Here is a 16191-nt window from a genome sequence, read left to right as displayed (position 1 = left end):
GAGAGGGTGGCACCGCCCCTGGGTTTGGGGACACCGGGGGGGGGTGCCAGGACTGCGCGGCCTCTTCCCGGTGGGAATGGGGGGCTGTGGGTACGGGGGGAGGGGGGATGGACGCTCGGACACTGTCCCCGTGTGTCCTGTCCTGGGGGACACGGCTGGGACCACTGGGGACACCACAGGGACAGTGCCACCACCGTGCAGGGGACACATCTGTGTCCCAACTACGGCCGAGGGGACAGGGAAGGGTTCCGGGGAACCCCAAAAGCTTCTCTGGAGGATTCGGGGTGTCCCAGCACATCTGGATCCGAGCCCCACAGCTGTCCCGAGCCTCCCAGGTGTCCCGTGGGGACATCCGGGGTTGTGGGGTCACCCCGACTTGTGGGATCACCCCGAGTCGTGTGGGGCCATACTGAGTTTGTGGGGTCACCCCAAAATTTTAGGATCACACTGAGTTTGTGGGATCACCTCGAGTTTGTGGGGTCACACTGAGTTTGTGGGATCACCCCGAATTTTTGGGGTCACCACGCCCGGCCCCGCCGGTGTCCCCGTGCCACTCCTGGCCGTGCCACACCCCCGGTGTCACTCCCGGCTCCTCCACCCCGATCCCGTCCCAAACTTTTTGTTTCTTTTCCCTGTTTCCGCGAGCCCCCGCAGAGGCGGAAATGGTAGAAAATCCTCAAAATCGCCGCTCGATCCCGGGAGGCTCCGGGATCCTGCCCTGGGAGGGACCCCCGAGTGTGGGGGCTTCGTGTCCCTGTCACCCCCGGGTGACAACAGCGCGGTCCCTGCTGGGGACACCTCGGGGGCTGTGGCCACCCTCCCTCCTGGCCAGGGAGGGGACAAAGGTGGCCCCTGCCAGTCCTGGAGGAGGATTTTGGCCACTCAGACCCCCGAGTGACCCCCCATGGCTGCAGAGGGACACCAAGGGCCGGCGTGTCCCTCTGTCCATCTGTGGGATGTGGGAGCTCAGACAGCGGGATTTGGGACATTGGGGACATCCCTTCCCATCCCAAACCACAACCTGAGCAGCAGGCAGCTGGAAAAACCCCACAAATCCCAGAATTGGGGGAGGGTTGAATTCTGGAGCGTGTCCATGCAGGAAAACCTCCTGGAAAGCCTCATTTTGATGGAAAAAAAAAATCCCATTTTGGTTGAAAAGCCACCTGAGCCACCCTCAGGACCCCCCCCGTGTGTCACCCCAGGGCCACCAGCAGCACTTTCCCCACCCACAGCTCCGGGACAGGCTCCCCACCTGCCGCGGGTATCCCGAGGGGATTTTTTGGGAAGAGGGGAGGCTGTGGGGGCGGGCAGCGCCTGGGTGGGTTTGGCTGGGGGTGAGGCCTCTCCCGATGAGCTCAGCCCCGTCCCGAGCCTCTGGATTCGCAGATGGAGCTGGGATTTGTGGGATTTGTGGGATTTGTGGGATTTGTGGGATTTGTGGGATCTGTGGGATTTGTGGGATGGAGCTGCTCCAGGCAGGGTCACAATCCCTGGGATCCCTTCGACCACCGCGTTTCCACCCTGGGATTTTTCCTGAACAAGCCACACTAAAAAAAAAAAAAAAAAAAAAAAAAAAAAAAAAAAAAAAGGGGGGTTTGGGTGAAGGTAAAAATGTACAGGAGCAGCGATTTCCACAGAGCTGTGCCCTGCACATCTGTATCCCCACATCTGCAGCCCCACATCTGTATCCCCAGGAGTGCAGGTCCCTGTCACAAAGCTGGGGACACTCTGGGCGGTGACAATGTGCCCCAAACTGGGACAGCCACCCCACACCCCACTGTCAGCTGGGATTTGGGGTCCCCTCCTGCCAACCCTAATAACCCCCCGTGTGTTTTTGGGGGGGTCAAGGCTGGGCTGGCGCTGTGGGGACCCCACGCCGCTGAGGGGACACCGGGATGGATTTTGTCCCTTCCTTTCCCAGGCGGGCAGCGAGGGATGGCGATGCTGCTGGAGCCCGGGATGCAGAGCCTGCGGATGGGTGAGGGTGTCCCCAGGGGTGGCGCTGCCTGAGGTGTCGCCTGACGCCCCCAGATTATCATTCCGGGTCGCTCGATGTCCCCACCCCGTGCCCCCTCTGCAGCTCCTGGGCTGGGGTAACCTGATCCCGGCATCCCAAACCTGATCCCAGCATCCAAAACCTGATCCCGGCATCCCAAACCTGATCCCGATATCCCAAACCTGATCCTGGCATCCCAAACCTGATCCCAGCATCCAAAACCTGATCCCGGCATCCCAAACCTGATCCCGGCATCCCAAACCTGATCCCGGCATCCCAAACCTGATCCCGATATCCAAAACCTGATCCCGGCATCCCAAACCTGATCCCGGCATCCTAAACGTGATCCCGGCATCCCAAATCTGATCCCGACATCCCAAACTTGATCCCGGCATCCCAAACCTGATCCCGATATCCCAAACCTGATCCCAGCATTCAAAACCTGATCCCGGCATCCCCAACATGATCCTGACATCCCAAACATGATCCTGACACCCCAAACCTGATCCTGCCATCCCAAACCGGATCCCGGCATCCCAAACCTGATCCCGATATCCCAAACCTGATCCCGGCATCCCAAACCTGATCCCGACATCGCAAACCTGATCCCGGCATCCCAAACCTGATCCCGGCATCCTAAACGTGATCCCGGCATCCCAAATCTGATCCCGACATCCCAAACCTGATCCCGATATCCCAAACCTGATCCTGCCATCCCAAACCTGATCCCGGCATCCCAAACCTGATCCTGACATCCCAAACCTGATCCTTCCATCTCAAACCCAATCCCAAACCTGATCCTGCCATCCCAAACGTGATCCTGGCATCCAAACCTGATCCTGGCATCCCAAACCCAATCCCAAACCTGAACCATCACCCCAAACCTGATCCTTCCATCCCAATCCTTATCTTCCATCCCAAACCTGATCCCATCACCCCAAACCCCATCCCATCATCCCAAACCCAATCTTGCCACCCCAATCCTCATCTGCCATCCCAAATCTGACCCTTCCATCCCAAACCTGATCCTTCCACCCCAAACCTCATCTGCCACCCCAAATCTGATCCTGCCACCCCAAACCTGAGCCTGCCATCCCAAAACAAGCCAGGAGTGCAGCAGGAATTCCTCTCCTCCCCCCTCGACCCCGATCTTTATCTGCAGAATGAGGTTTCATGTCCAAGGCTCCCCAGAGCCCCCGGGGGGGTCACGGTCCCCCCGGCTCTGTCACACGGAGGCGGCAGAGAGACCGTTCCCGTTTGTCCGGGATCAAATATTTATGGGACAGACACGGATACAGGGAAAGGCACTTATGGAGCGGGTGCAGGGGACAGCAGAGGTGCCACCGGCACAGTCTGGGGTGGGGGACACAGCTGACACTGTCCCCAGCTCGGTGATGTGGCTGTTCCCCAGACACGGAAAATCGGGATCAGCCTCATCCCGATCCCAATTCCCACCCCAATCCCAATCCCAATCCCGATCCCAATCCCCATCCCCATCCCCATCCCCATCCCCATCCCCATCCCCATCCCCATCCCCATCCCCATCCCCATCCCCATCCCATTCCCATCCCCATTCCCATCCCGATCCCAACCGCAATCCCGATCCCAATCCCAATCCCGATCCCAATTCCAAACCCGACCCTAATCCCGATCCCGATTCCAACCCCGATCCCGATCCCAATCCCAATCCCAAAGCTGCTGCTGTTGGGGGATCCCGGAGTTTCCCGAGGGTGTCCCAGTGGCTGTCCCAGCACAAACTGGTGGCGCTGGGAGCCGGGGTGGGTTTGTCTGGACACCGGCAAAGGGAGAGGGAGTTTTGTTCTTCCCAGAGGAGCCTGCGCCGTTCCCAAATCTCTCCAGACCCCGCTGGGAGTGGGGGCTGCTCATCCCCACTCCCGGCAGGATCCCGGCAGGATCCCGGCAGGATCCCGGCAGGATCAGCAATCCCAACGCGCAGGGATTGGGGCCGAGAGTCCCTTCATCTCCCCGGTGTCACCGCCCGGACCCCACACCTCGCTCCCAACATTTTACCCCATCCCAATCCCTTGGAAAAGCCGCTCCCTCGGCTGCCCCGGCTCCTTCCAGCTGGAGCCGCTCCAGCGGCTCTGTCGTGGGTGGTGATTAATTAGTGCTGGCTGCTAATTGGAGCCAGATGCCCGGGGCAGCGAGGGCGGGACGGTCCCGTGTCCCCGGTGCGGGGCAGCGTTTCTGGGGCTCATCCCATCCCGATTCCGGGATCGCTGGGGGTCCCCGCGGGTGGAATTCTGCTGCTGGAGGGGACAGGACGGCTGGTGGCTGCAGGAGGAGGGAAAATCCGCTGTGCCCGTGATCCCTGAGATCCCCACCCCCAGATTTTGGGATCACTCAGGAGTTCCCAGAGTTTCCAGAGTGCTGGGATGTTCTGGAGTGTGGCCGGGGGTCTGAGCTGGACCCACCCTCCTCTCCATGGATTTCAACCACAGACACTTCCCTTTTCCCAAGTTTTCCCCCGTTCCTGCTGAATCCAAACCTTCCAGCTGTGGGCCCAGAGCAGCTTCCCCATCCCTGGAAGTGTCCAAGGCCATGCTGGAGCCACCTGGGATAACAGAACGTGTCTCTGCCCGTGGATCGGATTTAGGGACCTTCACAACTCCAACCATCCCACAGTTCCATGATTTTATGAGCTCCACATCTGGAGCCCCCACAGTGACTCTGTCCTCTCCACCACCACATCCACCCAAACCTGAGCCATCATCCCAAATCTGAGCCATCATCCCAAATCTGAGCCATCATCCCAAATCTGAGCCATCATCTCAAACCTGAGCCGTCATCCCAAATCTGAGCCATCATCCCAATCCAGATCCTTCGATCCCAAACCTGAGCCATCATCCCAAACCTGAGCCATCATCCCAAACCTGATCCTTCCATCCCAAACCTGAGTCATCACCCCAAACCTGAACCTTCCATCCCAAACCTGATTCGTCCATCCCAAATCCCATCCATCCATCCCAAACCTGAGCCTGCCATCCATCCCAAACCTGAGCCATCACCCCAAAACCAGCCAGGAGTGTGGATGGATGTGGCTCCATCGGGATGTCCCGGGTGGTCTCTCCTTGGGGAAGGGTCTCTGGGGGCGCTGGGGTTCCCCAGAGTCACCTGTCCGTGTCCCCAGGTGCCAACGGGGAGCGGTGCCCGACGCCGTCCCCGCCCGGCTCCCCGGGGACACCCCACGACAGCTGCAGCATCGCCCCGCTGACGCCCTCCCAGTCACCGGTGAGTGCGGGACCAGCAGGGCCCTTACGGGGAACCAGGAGGGCCATTATGGGGTCCCAGTATGGCAGAAATGGGGTCTCAGTAGGGCAGAATTGGGATCCCAGTGAGGCCGTGATGGGGTCCCAGTAGGGCCATGATGGGGTCCCAGTAGGACCATTATGGGGAACCAGTAGGGCCATTATGGGGTCCCAGTAAGGCCATGATGGGGTCCTAGTAAGGCAGAATTAGGGTCCCCATAAAGCCATTATGGGGTCCCAGTAGGGCCATTATGGGGTCCCAGTAAGGCCATGATGGGATCTCAGTAGGGCCATTATGGGGTACCAGTAGGGCAGAATTGGGATCCCAGTGAGGCCGTGATGGGGTCCCAGTAGGACCATTATGGGGTCCCAGTAAGGCCATGATGGGATCTCAGTAGGGCCATTATGGGGTCCCAGTAGGGCAGAATTGGGGTGCCAGTAAGGCCATTATGGGGTCCCCAGTAAGGCCAGTGTGGTATTCCCAGTAAGGCCATTATGGCGTTCTCAGTAAGACAGTTTTGGGGTCCCAGTAAGGCCATTGTGGGGTCCTCATTAAGGCCAGTGTGTGGTCCCAGTAAGGCCATTATGGGGTTCCCAGTAAGTTAGTTGTGAAGTTCCCAGTAAGGCCATAGCGGGGTCCCAGTATAAAAGATCCCAGTGAGTCAGTTGGGGTTCCCCAATAAGACCACGGTGAGATCCTGGTAAGACAATTTTGGGGACTTTTATCCAAGTGATTTTTGGGATGGAGGTGTTTTCCTGGAATGACCCACCAGGAGAAGTTTAACCCCACAAATCTGCTGCTCCTCCGGGGCCGCTGGGTGTGGGAGGCGGCGTTACAAACCGGATCCTCCCTGGAATTCCTCCTCCTGCACATTCCTGCGCCTCTTCCCTGCTGATCCCGGCATTTTTCCTGGCCAGCACTTATCAAATCTGGGGACACTAAAAGTTAATGAGGTTTTCAGCTTCCCGTGGTGACATGGGGACAGGGAAGGGACAGGGACACAGTGCAGGGGCAGGGAAAGTGTGGGAGCAGCAGTGGGAACATCCCAAAACGCTTGGACCAGGGGGATTTTCAGGTGGGTGACCCCTGGGGACACCTGGGACAAGGTGTCTTGGAGTGAGACTGGACACATGGAAGGTTTTCAGCTGGGTGACAAATGGGGACATGTAGGACAAGGTGAGATTGGTCATAGGGAAGGATTTTGGCTGGGTGACACATGGGGACACATGGGATGATGTCCCTTGGATCAACACTGGATACAGGGAAGGTTTTCAACTGGGGGACACATGGGATGATGTCACCTAGTCCAAGATGGTGTGCAGGGAAGGGTTTGGGTTCAGTGACCCATGAGGACACCTGGGACAATGTCCCTTGGACTGAGACTGGACATAGGGAATGGTTTGGGTTCAGTGTCCCATGGGGACATCTGGGACAATGTCCCTTGGACTGAGACTGAACATAGTGAAGGATTTTGGGACTCTCAGCTCTGATTTCAGAGTCCAAGTGAGGGGGGCTAAGCTACCCTGGTATCTCCCATGGGCATCCATCCCTCTCCAGAACTTCCCAAATCCCCGTGTCCCATGGGAACAGCCTTTGGGAACAGCCACAGCCACTGTGTGGAATATTGGAGATGCTTTTCCCAATGAGCTGGAGATGCATAAGAAGAAGGGAATCACTGAAAATCCTGCAAAACTCCTGAGAAAACGAACCCCTTCCTGGGGTTTTTCCCGCTTTTCTGGAATCACCCAGCCCCAGCTGATCCCATTCCTTGCCTTCCAGCGGAGTGAGGCGCGTTCCCAGCAGAGCCCGTCCTTCTCCGTGGTGGTGGCCATTGACTTTGGCACCACCTCCAGTGGCTACGCCTTCAGCTTCACCAGCGACCCCGAGGCCATCCACATGATGAGGTGAGGACCTGCCAGGGTTCCCAGAGCTGGGAAAGGACTTTGATGGTCCCAAAAGGGTCAGAAGTTGGGTTGGTGGGAGATGATTCCTGGCAGCAGCAGGTGGAAGGTGTGAATGAGGATACTCCAAGGGCTGGAGCTCCTCTGCTCTGGGAGAATTGGGAATGGTACCCTGGAGAAGGGAAAATTCCAGGGAATCCCAGAGTCCCTGCAGGGGCTCCAGGAGAGCTGGAATTGAGGACAAGGCCTGGAGGGACAGGACACAGGGAATGGTTCCACTGGGAAAGGGGAGACTGGGCTGGGATCTTGGGAAGGAATTCCTGCCTGGGCTGCCCCTGGATCCCTGGCAGTGCCCAAGGCCAGGTTGGATGGATTTGGATCTACCTGGGATCAGGGAAGTTGTCCCTGCCGTGGGGCAACACTGGGTGGTCTTCAAGGTCCTTCCCAACTCAAACCAGTCTGGAATTCCATGAAATTCCTCAGAGGATGGAGCAGGATCACCCATCCTCTTTTGTCCCTCTTTAATGTCCTTCAGACCCTGCCCATAGTAACAAATTAAACCTGGCAGGATCCATTCCCTGGAAGTTCACCTGCTTTGGCTCCTCTTTTCAGGAAATGGGAAGGGGGGGACCCAGGTGTGGCCAACCAGAAGACCCCCACCAGCCTCCTGCTGACCCCAGAGGGGACATTCCACAGCTTTGGCTACACCGCCCGCGACTACTACCACGACCTGGACCCCGAGGAGGCCCGCGAGTGGTTCTACTTCGAGAAGTTTAAGATGAAGATCCACAGCACCAGTGTGAGTTCCTGCTCCCATCCTGATGTTCCTGGTGGGATCCTGGCCAGGCTGGAAAAAAATCTCGTTCTAGCCTGGTTTAGGGTGTGAATTTGGGGTTCTCCCATCCGAGCTGCTCCAGGGTGGGTGGAAGCTGCACAAAGCTTCAGGCGCGTGAGCTCCAGTTTGGACACAGAAGAAGGAGAAAATTCCCAGTGTTTGGTGGTGGATCTGGCCACCTCCCAGCCCCTTGTGTGATCAATTTGGTGTTCCTGGCAGGATCTGACCATGAAAACCGAGTTGGAAGCCGTGAATGGGAAGAAGATGCCGGCGCTGGAGGTGTTCGCCCACGCCCTGCGCTTCTTCAAGCAGCACGCGGTGCAGGTGGGGCTACCTCTATCCCTCCTCCTCCTCCTTCCCAAATGGAACCCACTGTGTCCTCTCTGTGCACTCCATGGGAGGGTGGGGAAGACCTGGAATGGAATTCCCAGATTTCCTGTGGCTGCCTCATCCCTGGGTTCCATATTCCTGGTCAGGGCTTGGAGCCACCTGGGATAGCGTGAGGCGTCCCTGGGTGGGACTGGACGGGATTTAAGGTCCCTCCCAACCCAAACCATTCCGTGGTTCACCTGGAGCCAGCAGCTGTCACCTCCTGCTTGTGCCCTGGCAGGAGCTGAAGGACCAGTGCCCGTCCCTGCCCGAGAACGATGCCATCCGCTGGGTCCTCACCGTGCCGGCCATCTGGAAACAGCCAGCCAAGCAGTTCATGAGGGAAGCGGCCTACAAGGTGAGGGGACTCCAGAGGGTGACCATGTGGTGACCCTCAAAGGGGTTGTGATCTCCAGGGTATCCACTCCCTCCCTCAAACTGAACTCCCACTGCCAGAGGACAGGGTTAGATGGGATCTTGGGAAGGAATTCCTGGCTGGGAGGGTGGGGAGAGGCTGGGATGGAATTCCCAGATTTGCTGTGGCTGCACCTGGATCCCTGGCAGAGTCCAAGATTGGACACTGGGGCTTGGGGATTTGGGACAGTGGGAGGTGTCCCTGCCCATGTATGGGGTGGGAATGGGATGGGATTTAAGGTCTCTTCCAACCCAAACCAACCAGAAGTTTTTGGGTGGGTGGGTGGATAGTTTGGCAGGTGGGTGGTTAAGTGGGTGGTTGGTTGAATTGTTCAATGGTTGGTTGTTTGGTTTGGTGGTCAGGGCATTGACTGGGCAGTTGGTTGGTTAAGTAGTTGAGTTGTTGGTCAATGGTTGAGCAGTTGATTGGTCGGTTGGTTGAATGGGTGGGTCATTGTTTGGGTGGCTGGTTGAGTAGTTTGGCCATTGGCTGGGTGATTGGGTTGGTGGTGAGTTGGTTGAGCTGTTGGCTGGTTGTTGAATGCTTGGTTTGGTGTTCAGAATGTTGGCTGGCTCATCGGTTGACTGGGTCATTGGTTGAGTGGTTGGACGATTGAGCAGTTGATTGGTTGGGTGGTTGGTTGAGTGGTTGTTTAGATGATTGGGTCATGGTCAGGTGGTTGGTTTGGTGGCTGGCTGAGTGGAGAAGTTGTTGGTTGAGCTGTTGGGTGGTTGGTTTGGTAGTTGGTTAAGTGTTTATTTGGGTGGTTGTTTGGTGTTTGGGCTGTTGGTTGAGTGGTTGGTTTGGTGTTTGGTTGGTTGGTTGAGTTGTTGGTTGGTTTGGTGTTTGGGCTGTTGGTTGGATGTTTGGTTTGGTGTTTGGTTGGTCGGTTGAGCGGTTGAGTGGTTGGTTGGGTGATTGGTTTGGTGGTTGGTTAAGTGGTTTGTTGGTTGGTTGGTTTGGCGTTTGGGCTGTTGGTTTGGTGTTTGGTTTGGTGGTTGGGTGGTCAGTTTGGCGTTTGGGCTGTTGGTTGAGCTGTTGACTCATGACTTGAGCGCTCGATTGGCCGGTTGAGTTTCGGGTGAATATCCAACACTTGGCCAGTGCTGGATCCTCCAGCATTCCACAACTCCAGATCCGTGCGAGCCCGGGGATGACGGGGGCACACCCGGGACCCCCATCCCATCCCCGCCCCCCCCGGTGTCACCGCGTGTCCCCGCAGGCCGGGCTGGTGTCCCCGGAGGCGCCGGAGCAGCTGCTGATCGCGCTGGAGCCCGAGGCCGCCTCCATCTACTGCCGGAAGCTGCGGCTGCACCAGCTGATCGAGCTGAGCTGCCGCCCCCCGGCCGGCGGGGCCGAGCCCCCCCAGCCCATCGACTCCAGCTTCCGGCAGGGTGAGGGGCGCGGGGGGCGCGGGGGGATGGGGCAGGGGGCTGGGGGAGCCGGGGATGGGATCCTGCCCTGCGTGCCAGGTCTGGAGGAAATATCCCTGTGACCCCATAGCCAGAGATCCCCTGTCCACAGAGACCCCCTACCCACAGAGACCCTCCATTGCCAGAAACCCCATTGCCAGAGATCCCATTCCTAGAGACCCCATATTGCCGGAGACCTCATTCCTAGACACTCCCCATTCCCTGATCCCCTGTCCTCAGAGACCCCCCACCCATACCCAGAAACCCCATTCCTAGAGACTCCTGCCCATTGCCAGAACCCCCCCCCATTCCCATAGACCCCATTAGCAGAGATCCCCATTCCTAGAGACCCCCTCATATTGCCAGAGATCCCCCCCCCAGAGATCTCATTCCCAGAGATCCCCTGCTCCCAACCCCCATTCCCAGAGACCCACCCAATTGCCAGAAATCCCATTGCCAGAAACCCCATTCCTTAGAGATCCCCTATTCCCTGACACGCCCCCCATTCACAGAGATTCCTCCCACTCCCAGAGACTGTGTCCCCAGATTCCCCATTACCAGAGATCCCCCATTCCCAAACCTTCTATTCCCAGATCCCCCATTCCCAAACCCCCCATTCCCAGACCCCCTGTCCCAAAGACACCATTCCCAGAGACCCCATTCCCCCCTCCCCAAATCCAGGACATTTTTTCCTGCTTTCCCAGAAGCCCCCGAGCCGTGTCCCCCTCCTGCCACCTTGGCCACCACCCCGTGTCCCTGGGCCACTTCCAGGGACTCCCCCCCACCATGGATGGGATCCTGGGCTTTACTGGGACAGCCCCAGTTTGCCCAGCTGGGACCAAACCCCGGAACTGGGATGTGCTGGTGGCGATCCCAGACGGAGATTTGGGGCCCCGTGGGATTTATGATGCCGAGCTGATCCCAAGGATGAGGAATCATCCACGTGCCAAAAATATCCCAGGACAACCCCACCTTTCCCAGCTCATCCCGTCCCGTCCGGGCGGCTTTGGTGTCCCTGGGATTGGGGGGAGCAGAGGAAACCCCACCCGGGCTGTGGGGTGCGGGGCGGGGGTGGCATCGCCCAGGGTGGGCACGGGGAGATCCCATGGGATCCTCTGGGATCCTTTGGGATCCCAGCAAAGCAGCGGGAAACCCGGATCATCCCATTCATGGTGCAGAGGAGCGGCCACCAGCGCTCCCAGTACAGACCCCACAGCGGGAATGGGGAGGATCCGGGGCAATGGGGCGGATCCAAGGAAATGGGGCGGATCCCATGGAAACAGGGGGGATCTGACCCCAGTGCTGACCCCTGGCTCTGTCCCCAGCCCGGGAGCAGCTCCGGCGATCCCGGCACAGCCGAACCTTCCTGGTGGAGTCGGGAGTGGGCGAGCTCTGGTCGGAGATGCAGGCAGGTACGAGGGGGAGGGAATCCCACTGGAGATTCCCAAATCTGGATGTCCCCTTGGTGGCAGAGCCACCTCCAAGGGGTGACACGGTTGGGGTCTGTCCCCTGACCCCACAGAAGGGGCGGGGTCTCCCTGCCACCATCCCATCCCCTCATCTCTCCACCCTCCCGAATTCCCAATATTTTGGTTCAAGATCCATTTTTCCCCGGGAAAACGCAGCCCTGTGTCCACCCCGCGGGTGGGTGTCGCGGGGGGTCACCCAGCACTGCCACCCTGTCGCTGTCCCCTCCCGCAGGTGACAGGTACATCGTGGCCGATTGCGGCGGGGGGACGGTGGATCTGACCGTGCACCAGATCGAGAAGCCGCAGGGGACGCTGAAGGAGCTCTACAAAGCCTCGGGTGGGATGAGGAGCCCTATCCATCCTTTTCTCCCCAGCCCCGGGATCCTCCCGGCACCCGAAATCCGGGCTGGGACCCCAAATCCTTACAAGGACCCCAAATCCCTGCTGAGACCCCAAACTCAGGATGGAATCCCAAATCCTTGCTGGGACCCCAAATCCTTGCTGGGACCCCAAACTCGGGCTGGGACCCTGGTCATGGATGGGGCTGTGGCTCCACCTGGTGGCAGCGGGGGGAAGTGCAGAGGGACCGGCCGGACAGAGTGGGGACAGAGGGACAGGAAAGGATTTTGAGGACAAGGAGGGACAGAAGTGAATTTTGGGGACAAGGAGGGACAGGGATGGATTTTGAGGACAAAATGGGGCGGGGAGGATGGGGATGGTGGGTGAGGGGGGCAGAGGGACAAGGGGGTGAGGTAGAGGGAATAGGGGCATGTGAGGGACCTGGGGACATGGATGCCACAAGGGCATTGGGATGGGGCACATGGGGACAGGGTGGTAGGGGTGGCATGGAGATGTGTGGGGACCTGAGGATATGGGGATGGGGGACATGAGGGACATGGGGGAGACAAGGACATGGTGACCGGGGACATGGGGACATGGGAATGCGGGGAATGTGGGGAATGTGGGGAATGTGGGGACATGGTGTTGAGGGGACATGGGGACATGAGGATGGAGGACATGGGGACATGGGGACATTGAGGACATGGGGGACGTGGGGGATTTGGGGACATAGGAATGTAGGGGATGTGGGGCTATAGTGTTGGGGAGACATGGGGACATGGAGGACATGGAGATGGGGGACATGAGGACATCAGGACAGGGGACATAGGAAACATGAGGACATTGGGATGGGGAACATGGGGACCACAGGGAGGTGGTGATGGGGGATATGGGGGATATGGAGGACATGGAGACACGGGAATGTGGGGAATGTGGGGGACATGGAGGACACAGAGATGGGGGACATGAGGACATCAGGATGAGGGACAAAGGAGACACGGGGATGTGGGAATGTGGAGGACATAGGGACATGGGAGAATGTGATGGGGGACACGGCCACCACGGGGGCCACCTCCTGACCCCACCCTCCTCCCTCAGGAGGTCCCTACGGGGCCGTGGGCGTGGACCTGGCCTTCGAGAAGCTTCTGTGCCACATCTTCGGCGACGATTTCATCGCCACCTTCAAGGCCAAGCGTCCGGCGGCCTGGGTGGACCTGACCATCGCCTTCGAGGCGCGGAAGCGCGCGGCCGCCCCGAGCCGCTGCAGCCCCCTCAACATCTCCCTGCCCTTCTCCTTCATCGACTTCTACCGCAAACACCGCGGCCACAACGTCGAGACCGCGCTGCGCAAGAGCAAGTGAGGGGCGGCGCGGCTTGGGGACATCTGGGTGGCACGGGGGGAGGGGGCGGGACAGGGAAGGGTGGGGTGGGAGTTCCTGGTCATCGCCAGGTCTTCTGTCTGTCCCCAGTGTCAACCTGGTGAAGTGGTCGTCCCAAGGGATGCTGCGGATGTCCCCCGAGGCCATGAGCGAGCTGTTCCAGCCAACCATCACCCACATCATCCAGCACATCGGTGCGGTGCCCGTCCGTGCAGCCCCCCTCCCTGTCCCACCCCCTGTCCCTGGGATCATTCCCCATCCCTGGCACCTTCCCTGTTACTGGGAGCCCCCCGTTCCTGGGATCATTCCTGTCCCTGGGAGACCCCCCCAGTCCTGGAGTCCCTTCATCCCTGGAATTCTTCCTGTCCCTGAGACCATCCCTGTCCCTATGGACCATTGCTGAGAGATGCCCCCATCTCTACAACAGTCCCACACCTTGGGACCCCTATTGTCCTTGGGACCCCCCTCCACCTCTGGGACCACCTCTGTTCCTGGAACCTCTTTCATCCCTGGAACCCTCCCTTCCCCATAGGATCCCGCATTCTTGGAACTCTCCTTGTCACTGGAATCCCCCTTGTCCCTGGGAACCTTTTTATCCCTGGAACCCCATTGTCCCTGGAACCTCATTGTCCCTGGGATCCTCCCTGCTCCTGGAACCCCCTTCATCCCTGGAACCCCCCTTTCTCCCTGGGATCCCCCATCTTGGAACTCTCCTTGTCACTGGAATCCCCCTTGTCCCTGGGAACCCTTTATCTCTGGAACCCCACTGTCCCTAGGATCACCCCTTGTCCCTGGGAACCTTTTATCCTGGAACCCCATAGTCCCTGGAAACCTCCCTGCCCCTGGAACCCCCTTCTGTCCCTGGGGACCTTTTATCCCTGGAACCCTCCTTGTCCCTGGGACCGTCCTTGTCCCTGGGACCCCCATGGTCCCTAGGGCCCCGTTCCATCCCTGAAACCGCCCCCATTCCTGAACTCCCCTCATCCCTAGCCCCCCATCACCCCCATCACTTCCCCACCAACTCAATCCCAAACCCCCCCTTATACCCCTCCCCTCCAGACACCCTCCTGAAGAAACCCGAGGTGCAAGGCATCAAATTCCTGTTCCTGGTGGGCGGCTTCGCCGAGTCGGCCATGCTGCAGCGGGCGGTGCAGGCCGCCTTCGGCCACTGCTGCCGGGTCATCGTCCCGCAGGACGTGGGGCTGACCATCCTCAAGGGCGCCGTGCTCTTCGGCCTGGACCCCGGCGTGGTGCGGGTGCGCCGCTCGCCCCTCACCTACGGCGTGGGGGTCCTCAACAAGTTCGTGGAGGGGAAGCACCCGCGGGAGAAGCTGCTGGTCAAGGAGGGCAAGAACTGGTGCACCGACATCTTTGAGAAGTTCGTGACCGTGGACCAGTCGGTGGCGTTGGGCGAGGTGGTGCAGCGGAGCTACTGCCCGGCCAGGCCGGGCCAGCGCCGCACCATCATCAACATCTACTGCTGCGACACCGATGACGTGGTGTACATCACCGACCCCGGCGTCAGGAAGTGCGGCACCATCAGCCTGGAGCTGGGGGACGCGGGGGACGCGGGCCCGGCGCGGGGCCGGCGCGAGATCCGCGCCAGCATGCAGTTCGGGGACACCGAGATCAAGGTGACGGCGCTGGACACGCGCACGGCGCGCAGCGTGAGGGCCACCATCGACTTCCTGTCCAACTGAGGGGACGTGCCACCATCGACTTCCTGTCCAACTGAGGGGACGTGCCACCATCGACTACCTGTCCAACTGAGGGGACGTGCCACCATCGACATCCTGTCCAACTGAGGGGACGTGCCACCATCGACATCCTGTCCAACTGAGGGGACGTGCCACCATCGACTTCCTGTCCAACTGAGGGGACGTGCCACCATCAACATCCTGTCCAACTTCCTGGAGACTCCACCATTGAATTCATCTGCAGCTGACACCACCCTGTCATCATGGGGACAACCCCAGGACATGCCACCATTGACTTCCTGTCCAATTGAGACCACCCAGGATGTGCCACCATCAACTTCCCGTCCATCTGAGAGTCTTTATCATTGTGGGGACACCCCCTGGACCTGTCACCATTGACTTCCTGTCAACTGAGGGGACATGTCACTATCAACATCCTGTCCAACTAGGACCACTCAGGATGTGCCACCATCGACTTCCTGTCCAACTGAGACCACCCAGGATGTGCCACCATCGACTTCCTGTCCAACTGAGACCTTCCTGGAGACTCCACCACTGAATTCATCTCCAACTGACACCCCTGTCATCATGGGGACACCCTCAGGCCACCATTGACTTCCTGTCAACTGAGGGGATGTGCCACCATCAACTTCCTATCTGAGATCACCCAGGATGAGCCACCATTGACTTCTGGTCCAACTGAGGGGCCCTGGGACGTGCCACCATCAACTTCCTGTCCAAATGAGAGTCTTTGTCATTGTGGGGACACCCCCAGAACCTGCCACCATCAACTTCCTGTTCAACTGAGACCTTCCTGAAGACTCCACCATTGAATTAATCTCCAGTTGAGACCCCCCTGCCATCATGGGGACACCCTCAGGACGTGCCACCACTGAATTCCTGTCCACCTGAGGGACCCTTGTCACTGTGGGGGCACCCCTGGCAGATGTCACCATAGACTTCCTGTCCAACTGACAGTCCCTGCCACTGTGGGGACAACACCAGGACGTGCCACTATCAACTTCGTGTCCAACTGAGAGTCCCTCTTGCTGTGAGGACACCCCTGGAGATGCCACCATCGATTTCCATGCCAGCTGAGACCTCCTGTC

At 59.1% G+C, this 16191-nt stretch overlaps 1 protein-coding gene and 1 long non-coding RNA gene across 2 annotated transcripts; one reads left to right on the top strand and one right to left on the bottom strand.

The window, feature by feature from the left end:
* The first annotated feature begins 1842 nt into the window (after positions 1-1842).
* HSPA12B (heat shock protein family A (Hsp70) member 12B) lies at positions 1843-15221 on the top strand. Its single transcript, XM_079305513.1, has 12 exons — positions 1843-1978; positions 5148-5248; positions 7046-7170; positions 7780-7966; positions 8222-8326; positions 8613-8729; positions 10009-10180; positions 11524-11610; positions 11900-12004; positions 13105-13363; positions 13476-13579; positions 14445-15221. The coding sequence occupies exons 1-12, from the start codon at positions 1936-1938 to the stop codon at positions 15083-15085; spliced, it is 2046 nt and encodes a 681-aa protein (XP_079161639.1). The 5' UTR covers positions 1843-1935; the 3' UTR covers positions 15086-15221.
* Positions 15209-16146, bottom strand: LOC306801949. The gene is made up of 3 exons (XR_013774230.1): positions 16083-16146; positions 15332-15681; positions 15209-15295 (listed from the first exon to the last, which is right to left on the bottom strand). It is a non-coding gene; the product is annotated as an uncharacterized lncRNA (long non-coding RNA).
* Between the last annotated feature and the right edge of the window lie 45 nt (positions 16147-16191).

This window comes from Erithacus rubecula, assembly GCF_903797595.1.
Source record: "Erithacus rubecula genome assembly, chromosome: 5".
Taxonomy (NCBI): Eukaryota; Metazoa; Chordata; class Aves; order Passeriformes; family Muscicapidae; genus Erithacus; species Erithacus rubecula.
The sequence above is the reverse complement of the archived record's forward strand: the minus strand, read 5'-3'. Positions and strand labels throughout refer to the sequence as shown.

Excerpts from the sequence above, each read along its gene's own strand:
- HSPA12B (XM_079305513.1), top strand. The coding sequence starts at position 1,936 with ATGGCGATGCTGCTGGAGCCCGGGATGCAGAGCCTGCGGATGG. Across the intron at positions 11,611-11,899 it reads CTGGTCGGAGATGCAGGCAG|GTGACAGGTACATCGTGGCC; the intron begins GTACGAGGGGGA and ends CCCCTCCCGCAG. Across the intron at positions 13,580-14,444 it reads CCACATCATCCAGCACATCG|ACACCCTCCTGAAGAAACCC; the intron begins GTGCGGTGCCCG and ends CCTCCCCTCCAG.